This window comes from Lemur catta, chromosome 2, assembly GCF_020740605.2.
Source record: "Lemur catta isolate mLemCat1 chromosome 2, mLemCat1.pri, whole genome shotgun sequence".
Classification (NCBI taxonomy): domain Eukaryota; kingdom Metazoa; phylum Chordata; class Mammalia; order Primates; family Lemuridae; genus Lemur; species Lemur catta.
In genome coordinates, this window is record NC_059129.1 from 71,207,777 (window position 1) to 71,224,128 (window position 16,352).

The following is a 16,352-nucleotide window of genomic DNA, read 5'->3' on the forward strand; positions in this document are numbered from 1 at the left end:
AAGAGAAATTGGTCTGTAGTTTTCTTTTCTTGTTGCATCCTTTCCTGGTTTTGGTATCAATGTTATATTGGATAGCCACATGTAGAAGACTGAAACAGGACTCACAGATTTCACCTCTCACAAAAACAAAATCATAGTGGATAACAGATTTAAACCTTAAATGGGAAACGATTAGAATTCTAGAAGAAAATGTAGGAAAGACTCTTACAGACATTGGTCTAGGCAAAGAATTTATGAAGAAGACCCCTAAGGCAATCACAGCAATAACAAAAATAGATGAATGGGACCTGATTAAATTAAAAGGCTTCTGCACAGCCAAAGAAACAGTCACGAGAATAAACAGACAACCTACAGAATGGGAAAAAATTTTCGCATACTACACATCAGATAAAGGACTGATAACAAGAACCTATTTAGAACTCAGGAAAATCAGCAAGAAAAAATCAAACAACCCTATCAAAAAGTGGGCAAAGGACATGAATAGAAATTTTTCAAAAGAAGATATAAGAATGGCTAACAAACATATGAAAAAATGCTCGACATCCCTAATCATCAGGGAAATGCAAATCAAAACCACAATGAGATATCACTTAACTCCAGTGAGAATGGTCTTTATCCAAAAGTCCCAAAACAACACATGTTGGCGTGGATGCGGAGAGACAGGAACACTCATACACTGCTGATGGGACTGCAAACTAGTGCAACCCCTGTGGAAAGCATTATGGAGATACCTTAAATAGATTCAAGTAGACCTACCATTCGATCCATCAATCCCATTATTGGGCATCTACCCAAAGGAACAAAAGTCATTCTATGACAAAGACACCTGTACCCGAATGTTTATAGCAGCACAATTCACAATCGCAAAGATGTGGAAACAACCCAAATGCCCATCCATTCACGAATGGATTAGTAAATTGTGGTATATGTATACCATGGAGTATTATTCAGCTATAAGAAATAACGGTGATACGACATCTCTTTGGTTCTCCTGGAGAGAGTTGGAACCCATTATATTAAGTGAAGTATCCAAAGAATGGAAAAACAAGCATCACATGTACTCACCAGAAAATTGGTTTCCCTGATCATCACCTAAATGCACATTGGGGAATGATACCAATTGGATATCAGACTGAGGCGGGGGCTGGGAGGAGGGGAGGGGATGGGTGTATGCCTACATGATGAGTGCGTTGTGCATTGTCTGGGGAATGGTCATGTTTGAAGGTGCTGACTCGGGGAGGTAGGGGGTTGGGGGAGGGGATGGAGGTATAACTACATGGTGAATGCCAGGCGCACTGTCTGGGGAATGGACACGCTTGAAGCTCTGACTCGGGGGTATGGGCGGGACATAGGCAATATATATAACCTGAACTTTTGTACCCCCATAATAAGCTGAAATAAAAAGAAAAAGAATATAATTATTATATAATAGTATAAATAATACTCTTGTTACTTTTTGGCACAGAAGAAACATTCATGAGATGTAAAATTGTTTCCATTTTTAAATTAAATATTAAATTATTGAAAAATATTTATATTTTATATTTATTTATAAATGTTAAAATATCATTTCAAAATTAAGTATGTCTGTATTTTTCATTTGTTGGATCACTCATTCATTCAACAAACAGAATGCCCTATTGGCACTACACTTAGGCTTTGTCGGTGATACAAAGATACATTAAATGTTGTCCTCCTCTTCAAAGAGCTTTCAATCTCAATAAGAGATGTGATAGGTGACTACACAACTATAATCCTAAGCAGAAAATGAAGAGAAAAATGTTTTCATTATTTTTTGCTTTGGAACAAACCACAACAAAATTTAATGACTTAAAACAATTTACTATTTCTAAAGGACTTCAGAAAATCTACTCCTCCATAATAGCAAAGAGAACACAGGCAAAAGTTGTGAAAATCAATATTTTTAAAACTCTGTAAATTAACCAAGGGCTGGCAACAATCTTGTGAGTGTTTATTAAAGAAAAACATTGAATTTCCATAGGTAGCAGGCTTTGTGGCAGTTTAACTTGTCCCTGTTTACATCTCTTTCTTCCCAACACTATGGTAGGCTTAAAAATCAGTAGCTTCAGAATCACAATGCAAACTAGTAGCCTAACAGTCATTAGGAGAGGGAAGAAAGGGTTTGGAATTCCTTGAAAACCCCACTTCCAGAGAATTGTCGTTAGTTTACCTGGCTGGTAGTTCCCTGGAAACCCCTCCTCACAGTTTGTCATTATTTGACCTGATCAGAGCTTGCTCAGTAAGAATAACCTTTTCCTCTGAGCATTAATTGAAAATAATCATTAGCAATTGTTTAACACTGCAGCTGTCTGAGGCAGCAATTATAATTAGGGCAAAAGAGAAGCTAACCGAACAAACAAGCAAAAACACCTAAAAAGAGTTGTCCACAGAGGGTATTAGAAAGTTCCAACACACTAAGGGAATACAGACACCTATTTGTGTGCACAGGGCTGTGTGGAAACTCTGGAAAGTTCTGAAAAGGCCTTAAACTCTTAGCTCTGGCCAACCCTGAAGCTCTGAATAAGCAGAACATGAAGGCTAAGGAGACTTGTAAACTGCCTGCCTGAACATTTAAGATGTTCTCCCACATGCATGCATAGCTCTTTCGCAGAGGCTGGGATGCTTATATGTTGAAGTCATTTAACTGTTCAATCATTAGTTGCCTACTAAGCTAACTGATCAGAAACTCTTAGTGGTTACACATGACAAATAATATACACTTTAAAGAATTTGTTCAAGAAGGTAACTAAGCAAATAAATAGCAGCAACAAAAACAACAAACAGCAACAACAGCAAACCACTGACAGGTAGAGAGTCTGATTCCCAGAGTTGCCGTATTGTATTGTTTAAAATGTCTACTTTTCAACGAAAAGATGACAAGATATACAAAGAAACAAAATTACAAGATATGCAAAGAAACTATAAGCAAAGCTCTACACAGAGAAAAGAGTAGTCAATAGAAACTGTTCCTAAGGATACCTGGACATTGAGCTTACTTGACAAAGACTATATATAAAGCAGCCATTTTAAATATATGTAAACTAAAGGAAACTTTAATGAACTAAAGCAAAGTTTAAGGATGATGTCTCACCAAATAAAGAACATAAGAATATCCATAAGTAATTAGAAATTATTAAGAAGAAGCAAATCAAATTTTTGGAGTCAAAAAATACAAAGTAGAAATGAAAAATTTATGGGAGGGGCTCAAGAGCAGATTGAGGTGGGAAAAGAAAGAATCAGAGGATCTGAAGATAAGTCAATTGGGATGACTCAGTCTGAAGGACAAGAAAAAAAAGATGAAGAAAAGTGAGCAGAGCCTCAAAACCTGTGTGACACCATCAAGCGTACCAACATATGTATAATAGGAATTCCAAAAGGAGAGGAGAGAAAGAAAGAGGAAGAAAGAATATTTGAAGAAACAGTGAATAAAAATTCCTCAAATTTGATGAAAATCATTAATTTATACATTTGAGAAGCTTAACAAACTCTAAGAAGGACAAACTCAAAGGGATCCACACCTGGTCACGTGAAAATCAAACTGCAAAAGCCAAAGAGAGAATCTTCATAGCAGCAAAAGAGATATGGCTGACATCAAACAAGGGCTTCTAAAAATGATTAAACTGATTTCTCATCAGAAACCATGGAGACCAGGAGGCAGTGGGATAACACAGTCAAAGTTCTCAGAGAAAAAGTCTGTCGATCAAGAATTCTATAACCAGCAAGACTATCCTTCAAAAATGAAGGTGAAATTAAGGATAAACAAAAACAGAGAATTTGAGACTAGCATATCTACCCTATAAGAAATACTACAGGAACTTCAGGCTGAATCAAAGAAAACTAGATAGTAACTCACATCCAAACAATGAAATAAAAGGCACCAGAAAAGTTAATTACATAAATAAATATAAAAGGTAGAATAAATATATTTTTGTGACTTATTTATTCTCTTATCAGATTTAAAATACAGTTGTATAAACACATACATAAAGCAATAATTATAAATCTCTGTTGCTGGGCATAGAAAATATAAAGATGGCAATAATAGCACAAAGCAAGGGAGAGGAAGCAAATATATAGGAGCAAAGTTATTATATACTATGAAAAATAATGCTAAATATTTTTGCTATATTTATTATCAGTCTTAAATTGGTACTCAGAATTCTGTATTAGAAACCCATTAGTGAATGCAAAGCAAATGTCCCATTTGCAAGAGTTTAATAAGATAAAATTTCTTTATAAAATATACACACTTATTATCAGTGTTCTTTGAAATTCTCTGTACCTTGATTAACAAAATCAAGGAGTACTATTTATTTCTTTGTTAAATATCTACTGTTTTGTCAGACTGCAGTGAATTCTGAGATTTTTCTCTCTTGGATCATCTTGTTGAATAAGGGAATACTACAACATAGTACTGTAGCCTATCCACACATTTTTATATATCCCAAGCTTTAACAACACCATACCAGAAGATTAAAAAGGAGAGAATGAGAATAAAAATTACACAGGTAATACAGGCATGGCTGCCTTCATATTTCCGTTAGGTAGATTACTATAAAAATGAATAACAAGTTATAAATTCATTGAGAAAATGTGGCTGAGATTCTGTGTTGCATGGAACATTATACCTAGGTGTTTTTTCCTTGCCATCTTCGGTTTACTCACAATAGGTTGTTGTTTTCCTCCCACAGTAAGATATTTCCCGAAGGCCTTCCTGAGGAGTACTCTGTAGCAGCCATGTTTCGTGTACGAAGGAACACTAAAAAGGAGCGGTGGTTTCTGTGGCAGGTGTTAAACCAGCAGAACATGCCACAGGTCAGGTATCATGAGAGTTGTGCTTATTAGTTTTCCCTTATGTGATTAGGCCAGGTGAATCTTTGAACCATGAGCACAAATTTGGGAGCAGATCCATTACAGTATCTGAATATTCTATCTTTCAGAGGAATCATCAACAAAGAAGTACAAGTATTCTCATAGTTAGGATGGTCTTGCTGAGATCTGTAATGTGAGAGACTGGTGGGTGAGACAGGTTTAGTTTTTTTTTTTTATTCTAGATTCATATTTTGTCTAAAGGTATTAAACTGCCTTTCCTCACAACTGCTTTATTGACTAGTTCCATCATCTTCTACCATCTCTGATGTTAAAGAAGTTCATTATTTTATTTGACAATCTTTGGTGAATTAAGAGTTGAGACTTAAATATTTGTTTCATCAATAAAAAATTTATGGAATGCATGCTATATGCTAGATAGTGACAGGGATCTAAAAAGGAAAATTCCTACTCTCAGGGAGCATTAGGTTTAAGGAGATGACATTTAGGAGAACAATATAATGCAGCATAATTATAATAGAGTGGGACAAGTACAACGGTAAAGGTAAGCTTGGTGTTGGGTGGGGACTATGGGAGCACAGAAAGGACAGCTTACCAAAATGGAGGGACGAGGACAGCAGGAATCTAGGAAAGCTTGTGGAAGAGATGGCATGTGGGCTGAAAAGAGGGGTTGCAGGCACTGCAGGCAGGGGAGATAAACCTCAAAATTATGTATACTTCTATATATATCCATTGAAATATTTTCAATTTTCACTGTTGTTAATACAGTCACAATTTTATGATGAGAAGATGAATTGAACTGAAAGAGCATGTCCTTTATAAAGTGCATTTTATCTGCATCATGCAAATTATCAAAGGTTAAAGAAGTTGATCTCAGAAACAATCATATTCTTATTCTTCTTAAATTAGTAACCTTGAATTCTTGAATTACTTATACAGAAGAATAATTTATATATAAGAATCTTCAGTCCGGATGTGGTGGCTCACGCCTGTAATCCTAACACTCTGGGAGGCTGAGGCGGGAGGATCATTTGAGTTTAGGAGTTCGACACCAGCCTGAGCAAGAGCAAGACCCCGTCTCTACTAAAAATAGAAAGAAATTATCTGGCCAACCAAAATATATATAGAAAAAATTAGCCGGGCATGGTGGCGCGTGCCTGTAGTCCCAGCTACTCGGGAGGCTGAGGCAGTAGGATCGCTTGAGCCCAGGAGTTTGAGGTTGCTGTGATCTAGGCTGACGCCACGGCACTCACTCTAGCCCGGACAACAAAGTGAGACTCTGTTTTAAAAAAAAAAAAAAAAAAACTTCAATAATTTATATTTAAGAATCTTATATGTAATTTTAATTATATAATCTTAAATAATTTATATATAAGAATATATAATTTGTATATAATTTAAAATTATAAATTTTATAATCTGTATATAATTATATAACATAATTTATACATATATATATACACACACACACACACACACACACTTTTAGATGTTCTCTCGAGAAGGAACATATTACATTTACCAGAATACCCATTTTTATAGCTGGGTATTTGCTGTTCTTTTATATTATTAATAACAAACCTGGTGGACATAAGTGTCATCTGAAACATTTTACTAACTGCCTCAGTTATGCGAGCATGCATTTTGAAATTTTCTTTGTGTGCTTTAATAATTTTGAACAATGATTTCTAAAACATTTAAAGATAATTTGCATTTTTGCAGGTTTCTATAGTAGTTGACGGTGGAAAGAAAGTAGTGGAATTTATGTTTCGAGCTGCCGAAGGAGATGTGCAGAACTACGTTTTTAAAAATCGAGAACTCCGTGCTTTGTTTGATCGTCAGTGGCATAAACTTGGTGTCAGTATGCAATCCCAGGTCATTTCACTTTATATGGATTGTAACTTAATTGCAAGCCAGCAGACTGATGAAAAGGACATTGTGGATTTTCGTGGACGGACAGTTATTGCTGCACGAGCTTCAGACGGCAAGCCTGTGGACGTAAGTCATCATATTGGTTGTAAAAGAGAACTAGTAACATTTCTAAGTTAAAATGTCTCATTGAAACATCTTTTTTAATTACTGTGGAATAGATTCCCTCATCAATTTTATTAATTTAATTAATTGACCATCAGATGTGTGAAGAGTAGCTATGTATTTCCAACTATATTTTCACATATATTATTTTCTTTCTATTCCCCCCCCACCCCGTTTTCTCCAGCCTATGAATTTAAAAGAATTAGGTCATGCCTTAAAAAGTAAGATTATTTAAAAGTAAATTTTAGTAAAAATTGAAAATATGATACAAAATGTAAGCTTAGTCTAAGCTCACATGTTTTGAATAGAAAGGACTGGAAAAAAGATGAACTTTAAGTAGTTTCAGATTATTTGATGTTTTCATTCAAGAACAATAGGCTATTTGTTCATCCTCACAATAGCAGTTGCTTTATATTGCAGACTACTTTTCATAAGCTTATAATGGTTTTTCAGGGTTGTATTGGATGGTAACAGTCACTAAATGTATCAGTAGGTCATTTTAATGAGAAAATTGGCTAGTAAAACACTTTCAGATAAAAAGGTTCTTTAAAAAAATCACATTTAACGTTAAGAGGATAGAGATTTATTATTTATTTCTCTAAAGAACAAGGCCCATAATCTTAAACAGGTGAGATATATCTAAATGTGATGGCTACATGTCTTCTTATGGGTAGAGTGATAGGAAAACCCATAAAAATAATCCGAATGCAGATCACCAATAGGAAATGTTAATGCTGTTAACACAAAGCACTTAAAATTTCAATTTTATTTCAAAAATACAACTTTGCGCAAATACATAATTGGCCAACTTACTATTTTTAAAGGCCTCTATAGAAGGATATTATATATACATATATTTTTAATCACTTTTTCCTAGAGACAGTGAGTGAACAGATCAGTGAGAAATGCCAGTAACTAGGGCTCAGTAGATGACCAGGAAAATAGGCCAGAGCAAAAGAAGCCAACCCTGCAGACAAGACAACATAGCATCATAAGAGAGTAAGCCAGCTTGGAGGTCATACATATTGCCTTTAAATCCTGGCTGGGCTACTTAATTGTTGTGGTCTATTTACTTGCCTTGTTAGCTGTTACCTCGTCTGGGCCTCAGTATCCTCAATTATAAAATAGAGTTGGTAGAGTTACTAGTTGTGATTGTACAGAATATATGCTATAGTGCCTAATATGTGGTCAGTTCTCTATAAATTCATTTATCTATTTAGGGCCAAACATGACATTCAACCCTAGCATAAGAAGGTGGAAAGAAACAAAACAAAACAAAACAAAACAAAGCTGCTTCTCCTGCTCACAAAGATCTAAAAGGCTAATAAGAGTATTAAAATCTATGTCAGTAAATGGTAGCTGCTAATAATAATAATAACATTATTCATCATAACAACAAGAATACTAGACAGACCTGTCAGTGGGGTCTCTCCAAAGGCACAAGGACGAAGTGGGCATCAGCAGCTAGAACATCAGAGGCATGACTTCCAGCAGTAGGTGGAATATAGGTAGATAGGAGTCAGCTTCAGGGAATTCCAGCAACAACAGCAGAGTGGCAGAGATACCTGCTGCAAGTACCAGAGTTTGGGACTGGAATCTGATCTCTCGCAGGACTGGGGAGAGCAAAGTGTGCTCTGGTTCCAGAGGAAATGGAAGAACTAAAGAGAAAACTGAGATTAAACTCACAGGGAGAGGCCTTCAGTGAGAGGGGAGCGAGTTATTGCAAGAGTGGATCCAGTTTTGGAGCTCAACCTCAGAAGATCAAGTGTTCTATGTCCTGTGTCTCGCTAACTTCTCACCCAAGGAAAGAACTGATCCCAGAACTAAAGCTAAAGAATATCAGGAGTGCCCTTATAAAAAGTACAAAATATGAAACCGTAGTATTACAGTGGTTCATAGTTTAATGGGAATTCTTACTTCATTTGAGGATAAAATTGAAGGCATGTCACAATGATGCAGCTTTTTCAGGAGATGGTCACTGTTTGAGTTAAACAAACATATACATACAAGTTTTTAAAAGATTCTTGGTCCTGCTAAAACTCTAAGTGGACTAATTTTTCATCATCTCTATACAAGCTCTGTGATTCATAGGATCTGTTGTAGTATTAAAATGTTTTATTTATTTGGACTGTATGTTATTGAAAAAAATCTTCTGATTTGGGTTTTTTTTACATATCCTATCCACGTGCTTTTGTTGAGAAAGTGATAAAACTGATGTAAAGGATTTTTTAAAAATAAATCTTCATTTTGGCGAGGGTCAGTACAGACTTAACGCTAAACATTCTCCTTCTAAAGCACTGTGTCAATGAAGGGTTCTAAAGTAACTAATGAAAAAAGAAAGCACAAACTAGGCTGATTGTAGTTTCAATGTCATGGGTTTTCAATTAGGTCCTAATTCTTTGAAAATTGATGATCATCTTTAGTTGACCAAAATAATTCATATACAGGGCCTAGCAGAGTGGATGGCATATAATGGGATTTCAATATTTATTGGCTATTTTGATAACAACGATGATGATAAATAAGTTTTAGTTAAGAACAGTGTTAATTAACTGGAGTCCCCATTCTTCATTCTACATAATTGGTATGTTACTGCCAGTATTTCACTGGACTATGTAAGACAGTGCATTTAAACTTTATAAATAAAAGTTAACTCAATAACCTTGCAAAAAGTTGTAAAAAAGGAATGATTAAATTTTATTTAGTCTCAGAGTTTTGCATTGCCTGCAAATCTTAGGCTGCTCATGAATCTACAAGATATCTAAAGTTCTTAATGCTTTCCATGAGCTGAATTGATTTTATTTATCTCAGTATAAAATAAAAGTTATAGCTTTCTCCTCCTTTTTTGCTTTTTTAATGTTGGGGTAGAGATCGACAACTAATCATAGATGTCTGCTTTTTATTGTCATAGGATTAACTATTATAACATTACAGTTGAATCATTCTGTAGGAAGTACTTACTGACCTCAAAGTAATGCATTATATAGTTGTGTTACTTTGGAAGACAAAGAATGTGAGAGAGAGAGAGAAGTGGGGGAGGAGGAAAGAGAAGGGGAGGTGAGAGATTTTTCCTGACCTATGTTACACCTCAAATTATCATACAATTATTAATTAAATTATTAAATTTGTAACTGTAGACTAATTTCAAAGCTCCAATCAATATCGACTTATATAAAGTATTATTTAATACAACATTCAGTGCTTCAGGAATTCAAACAGCCTATTTATACATTTATCATATTGATGTTTTATCAATAGTCAGCATTATTTACTTTTTCTTAAGTGGTGGCTTGATCTTATATTTAAAGGCATGATTTTACTTTGTTTGAATTACTTGTAATTTCGTGTTCAAATAAAAAAAAAACATGAATCTGCTAAGCAAATAGAAGGAATCAACTATTCTGTATAACGATTGAGTCTTGCCCAGGGTTATACCAAACCAATATTAAATAAAATCAGTAGGTTTTAGACAGAATTTATGAAATACAAATACAAGCAAAAACCTTTTTCTTTCCTTATTGGGAAGTGTTCATCCATTTCAGTGCCTCAAACAGGAGGTTTGGAACTACAGATGAAGCCTTTTCCATCCACTGACTGACCTTTTCTCCAGAATTTTTTACTTCGAAATGCCCTCATTTTGTGGGCATACTTTCTTGTAGTGCATAGTAAAGCCTTTCCTTAAGTAAATACTTATTAATATTTTTTATTGTTTGAAACAATTAGCCAAGGTTTGCAATTTTCATTACCTGATTTCCTCTATCTATAGATCCGTCTGTATCTGACTCTATGTCTATTTCTCAAGTGGTGCATAAAATAATGAATCCTAAAATTAAATGAGAACACTAAAATATTTACCAGTAATTTATTTGTATTAGCTTCCTTTTTCTTTCCAGTTAAATTACCATAGTTTTTAACTGCTTAAGTGTGATATTCAAAAAAAACTAATGATGTTTCTTATTACTGTTTTGATAGATTGAACTTCACCAACTTAAAATCTACTGTAATGCAAATTTCCTAGCTCAAGAAACATGTTGTGAAATATCAGATGCTAAGGTAAGTTAATTTTCTTGGCATGTGAAGAATAAAGAACTCCAGTTGTCTTTTAGTCTCATAGTCCGTAGAGTCCAAATGTAGCGTAGCACTGAGTATCTTCTGTTGAAGCTGGGTGAGCAGTTTATTCCAAGTAAGAAAACCTTCTTAATCTCTCCCATAGTTTCTTTCACTGTTTTAATCTCAACATTCACCTTGAACTTCAGGGATAATATGTCCTCACTTTGAACTCAACATTAACTAGGAGAGAATTTATGCCTTTCTCCCTAAACTATTTTCTGATAGTAGAATCATCATTTTCTAGTTACAGGAGTTTTAAATGTATGATACTATTTTATTCTTACACTCATTTCCCTTTTGTAGCCTGTCACTCGTCCTGGCTCATTTTCCTTTCTGATAGATATTTCATCCTCCTCTTCCTTTTCCCTGTTATTTAGCTATGCTTTGAGTCCAAAGTCTGCCTTTATCTCATGTCTGGACTATTGCAATAACATGTCAACTGCCTTCTCCATCTCCAGGCCTTTTTCTTTGCTGCATAACCAGAATAATTTTCTAGTTTGTATATTCCTTCATTCTCTTCGAGCAAAAACTTATTATTCAACAACACTGATCTTCTAGACACTGTGCTAAAGAACAGGGCTAACAAACATGAATAAGGCACATTCCCTGCCCTCTATTTTTAAGCCCTTAGGTGACTCCCATTTGGCAACAAAATATAAATCAGTTCCTTAGCCTCTTATTCTAAATATTCCCAACCTAACTGTACAACTATTACTTTCTTATACCAATCTCTCCTTCCAGGAAAAATACTCAATTCACTACTTTCTATATCTCTCATTGTAATGGTCATCTGTGCTTATATTATTATGTATAATTATATTTGTTTTTTAAGTACAATTTAGACTCAGTGAGGAAAGTTTTACTTTTCTTTTTTATTCCTGGGGATTTGTTCTGAGAAGCTGGACAATTGTTTCATTTGTTGACGTATCAACTACTAAAAGAGATAAATGGGACAGGAACATGTTTGAAAGGGACTAAATCTAAAAACCTTACAGAAAGAACATATGAAAAGTAAAAAATGAAAATGGCTTTTTTTATCTTAGACTTCCTAAAATTTCTATATTTGTCATAGAAAATTGCATGAAAATTTTATTAATAATTTGCAATTTAAAAATGTTTTAACTTCTGTAGCTCAATTTGGGTAGTGGAATAACAATGTGACCAAGTGACTCAAAGCATAGCTAAGTCTTTCAAATATTATATGTTTTGCTTACGTAACTTGGCTTTATAAAGCATATCTCCAATCTAGTTTATGGCTCTCATTCCAAGTAAAATGAAACCAGCCAAATATCTTTCTATAAATATCCAAAAAGATAATTTAGAATGCCAATATAAAGACTGGAAATACCTAGACTTCCTGGAGCTACACATTTAAATCTTGACGATGTTAATTCTCTAAAAGTTTTTTTAATTATGCTTTTTTTTCATGTAAGAGCTGTTAAAATAATAATTATCTCTGATGGAAAAGTAACATAATGGTGTTTTTTATATATCTAAATATTATATTCCTGACCACTAATCACTGCCCCGTGTCATTATATAATGGACATTTTCAACGTGAATTATGAGAAAACTGTTTAAGAAGTATAGGTGATGGATTGGATGGAGTGGCTTGGTAATTCAAAGCAATGACATGACCTCACACATTATGAACAAAAAATTTTTAAATCATGTTTTTTCAAAAATCATTTGTTAAAGAGTAGAAGTTAAGGTAGAACTCATCCTCATCTATGAAAAAAATAACAAAAGACGGCATATTTTTCTGCTGATAATTATTTAAAGGCAACATTACCATCCATTTAATGATTAACAGAAAATAGAAATCTGGTACATTTTACATATGAGAATGTATACTTTGGAAGATTAATAATTATGTAAAAGCTGTTTAAATGCATCTGCTGTTCCTCTGATGCCAAATGTACTTTTTTTCCAAAATGTTTTGAACTCAGGAAATTTTAATGTACCTGTTTAAATATCTAATTTTGTTCTGGAATTTCAAATCACACATATTTTGGTGTTAATATTTTATGGAACATTTCAAAGTTAGAATTTATTTAAGATCATCTATAAACATGCTTCTCCACATATTAAATTAGATTTTCAGTTTCTGAATGAGTCAAGTTTCATGACTACATGGAGTAAATGAGGAACAAATACGAAGAAAAGGAGGAAATCAGCAACATTTGTTGAAATAAAAAAGAAATGTGATTAAAATTTTAACGGCTAATTATCTGAATATGTGTCAAATCAAAACCAGAAGTTTTACAAGGAGAAGAATCCTTCCTTGTATGTTTTATACTGCCCCTAGGCTCATTTTGGGGAGTGTGGACAGTTTCATAGTGAAGCCTGAGACATACTTTTAAAGTTGTTTACATCTTCAATTTAATACAGTGACTCAGTTTTCCAGAGAAAAATTCTGAATTCTAAGTGCATCTTGGTTATCTGATTGGGAACCATGGGACAAGAACTGGCTGGGAAATCATATCAAATCATATAAGATGAATGAACTGTTTTGGTGAAAATCTTGTTTCATTCGAATGGACAGTAGTTTTTAGACTTTTGAACTTGGAAACTTATTAGGATAATACAATAACTAATCAATAAATCTGGAGAGAGTACATATAAAAGAACTAGTGGTGAAGACAGGAAATTCGTCACAGTATTTTTGGGTGATAGTTACTTTATAGTTTTTATTGTTATTAAAGCATTATACTGCTGCCCATTTTTTAAAATAAATTTTTCATTACAGAAGTTATATGTTTATTTTAGAAAACTTGGAAAATACAGCCAGATTCAAAACAGAAAATAAATATCAACTATGATCTCAATCACAGTAGATAAGCACTGACAATATTTTAGTTTTGTATCCTGAAAATACTTTTCCATGCATATGTAATTTTTAGTGTACAAAAGAATGTATGCACTCTTTTCCCTAATGCTTTGCCTTCATGAAATTGCAAATTCAGAGTTATAAATCATGGTAAGAAGCCTGGTACATGATATTGAGAAGAAAGAATGCATTTATCCTCTTCAGATTCTCCATCTGGATTAACTTTTTGAGAGAAAAAAAGTTCACTGCTTTGTAACCAAATTTCACTTCGTATTATCCAGTACTTTCTGAATCCACTGGCTAAGTATAAAATCTACCACTTGTCTGTTGCAGTGGAGACCTTTTTAATATCTTTAAAGGACAGTGGGCTAGAACAAAGTATACTTTGATTTAATAACCATTGTCTTAGAGTATAAAAATTTTTTTTCTACTTTCAGTGTCTTTATAATCATCTCATTGCAGGTTCAAATGCTTTAATTTTTGGTCCCAAAAGGTACATACACGTATTGTTTGTATGAATTATTGAAACAATGCAATTATTATAAATGTATGATATTACTGTACTTATAAAGTCACCTAATATAGCTTTAGAATTCCTCACTAAAACCATCATTTTTAGTATTTTTTCATGTGTAATAAAACACGTAGGGGGCTCAGTGAAAGAACAAAAGTGTGGTAAACTTTCACACAATGGTGTCAATTTTTGGGTAATAAGAAGGCAGTTCTTGCAGTCAACCCCGGTCATCCCCAGTTTGGTGGGAGCCAGTATTTGGAATGTCTGAATGTTTGGAATTGACCTCATTCCCTAAAGCCTGTTTTTGGATTTTAGTGCCCAGAGCGGGATGGCTTTGTCAGTATTGCATCATCATCGGTAACCACTCATGCCGGCAAAATGTCTGCGTATCTGCCAGCAAAGCAGGAACTTACAGACCAGTGCCAGTGCATTCCAAACAAGGTATGCTAGTTCTCATCTGTGCCCACTGCAAAGCCACTCTGGACAGTGAGCTGGGCTCCTTGAATGTGGCCTCTGGTGTGCAGAATGTGTCTTATCCTTCAGTGCTAGTTGAATCAAATACCTAAGTCACTGGAATGGGTTAAGAAAAGGGGATTGAAGATAGGATTTCCTGGATTTTTACCTGGATAGTTCTGAGCCTATCTGAACTTCCTTCCAGGGTGTGTATTAGAATGAATAGAAAGGTGAAGGAAGGAACCACCTGTACGATAGGCAAGTATTGAGTACTTAGCATGTGCCAGGAATAGGCTGCAGTTCTGAAAATTCACAATGCCAGCTCTTCAAAAAATATATACAAAAAATACAAAAATACTCTACATAGTATTTTGTGTGTGCGTGTAGACTGTATTTTTCCAGTATCCCCAAATTTTCAGCTAGCTCTCTCTCTACATGGTAAGTTGAGGGGTAGCAGTAAGCAGAGGGGCTGTGTTATTACTCAAAGAATTAGTTTCACCGGCATCAATATGATCCCCTGGTCAATGAGGCTGGCCCGTGGACCTACATGAACTTGTTTTGTGGGTGTTACTGGTGGTCATAAAGCCTGTTCTAAAAGTAGGCTAAGTGGCCTCCTGTTGTCTTTCCCCTGTGCCCATATCCAAGGAAAGGAGAACTTGTTGCTCCAGTTCCTAGAGCAGAGTGTCCCCTAGCCATGGTGACCTAATACATGTCCTTAGACTTACCTGTCCACTATCCTTCACTTTTGGCTGAACCAGTGGGGATGGGAATGGGGTAAAAGCTTAAAGGAATCTTCCATTTCCTCTTGTGACTAACATTGCATAATAAGCTCCACAAGAAAAGCAAGTGTAAGGTTCAGGGGGACCATAGAGTAGCATGTGTTCCAGCCCACAGAAGGTCTCCTGGAGGAGATGATGCTAAATGGTGTTTGGAAGAGCGAGGAATAGTGAGCCTTAAGAACAAGGGAAGAAGGGAATTCCAGAGGACCGACCAGCGTCAGCTCAGAGGAGAGCAGAGCTTTAGCTTGCTATTGCTAGCTTCATATTGATAAACTATTTGTCTTTAGATCAATGTGACAAGAATGTTTGCTAATGCAGGAATTCATTATTGTTCAGGGAGAAGCAGGATTACCGGGAGCTCCGGGCTCACCTGGGCAGAAAGGGGATAAAGGAGAGCAGGTAAGACACAACCAAATACTGTTGTGATGAAAGGGGTTTTGTTCCAAAGTAACTTTAAAGATGCATCCATCTCATTTTTGTATGTTGCATACAAATGCACATTTCTCTAAAAGGCTATCAAAGACATTTTAAAATGCTGATTTCTGAAATAAGAAGGACTATATCAGCATTCAAGTCTGCTTTTGAGTTCATATGGAAAGATTGGCATGAAATTTGGAAAGATCTGGAATTGCAAGTCTTTGTACCTCTAAGCAAAACTGTGAAGCAGGAAAGTTTATTTTCTAGTTGTACCCTCGTCTTCTTTAGCATTCTCTTCTACAAATTGCTGATGAAATCTTATTCCACTTGTCTGTTGACATTTCTCTATGGAAGATTTTTCCTT

At 34.8% G+C, this 16,352-nt stretch overlaps 1 protein-coding gene across 1 annotated transcript in view; it reads left to right on the forward strand.

The window, feature by feature from the left end:
- Positions 1-16,352, forward strand: part of COL19A1 (collagen type XIX alpha 1 chain) — a 308,626-nt gene that overhangs the window by 47,887 nt on the left and 244,387 nt on the right. The window contains exons 5-9 of the mRNA XM_045542219.1: positions 4,713-4,836; positions 6,574-6,849; positions 10,858-10,938; positions 14,655-14,780; positions 15,908-15,970. Coding sequence (XP_045398175.1) covers positions 4,713-4,836; positions 6,574-6,849; positions 10,858-10,938; positions 14,655-14,780; positions 15,908-15,970 — 670 coding nt within the window. The remainder of the gene's footprint in view (positions 1-4,712; positions 4,837-6,573; positions 6,850-10,857; positions 10,939-14,654; positions 14,781-15,907; positions 15,971-16,352) is intronic.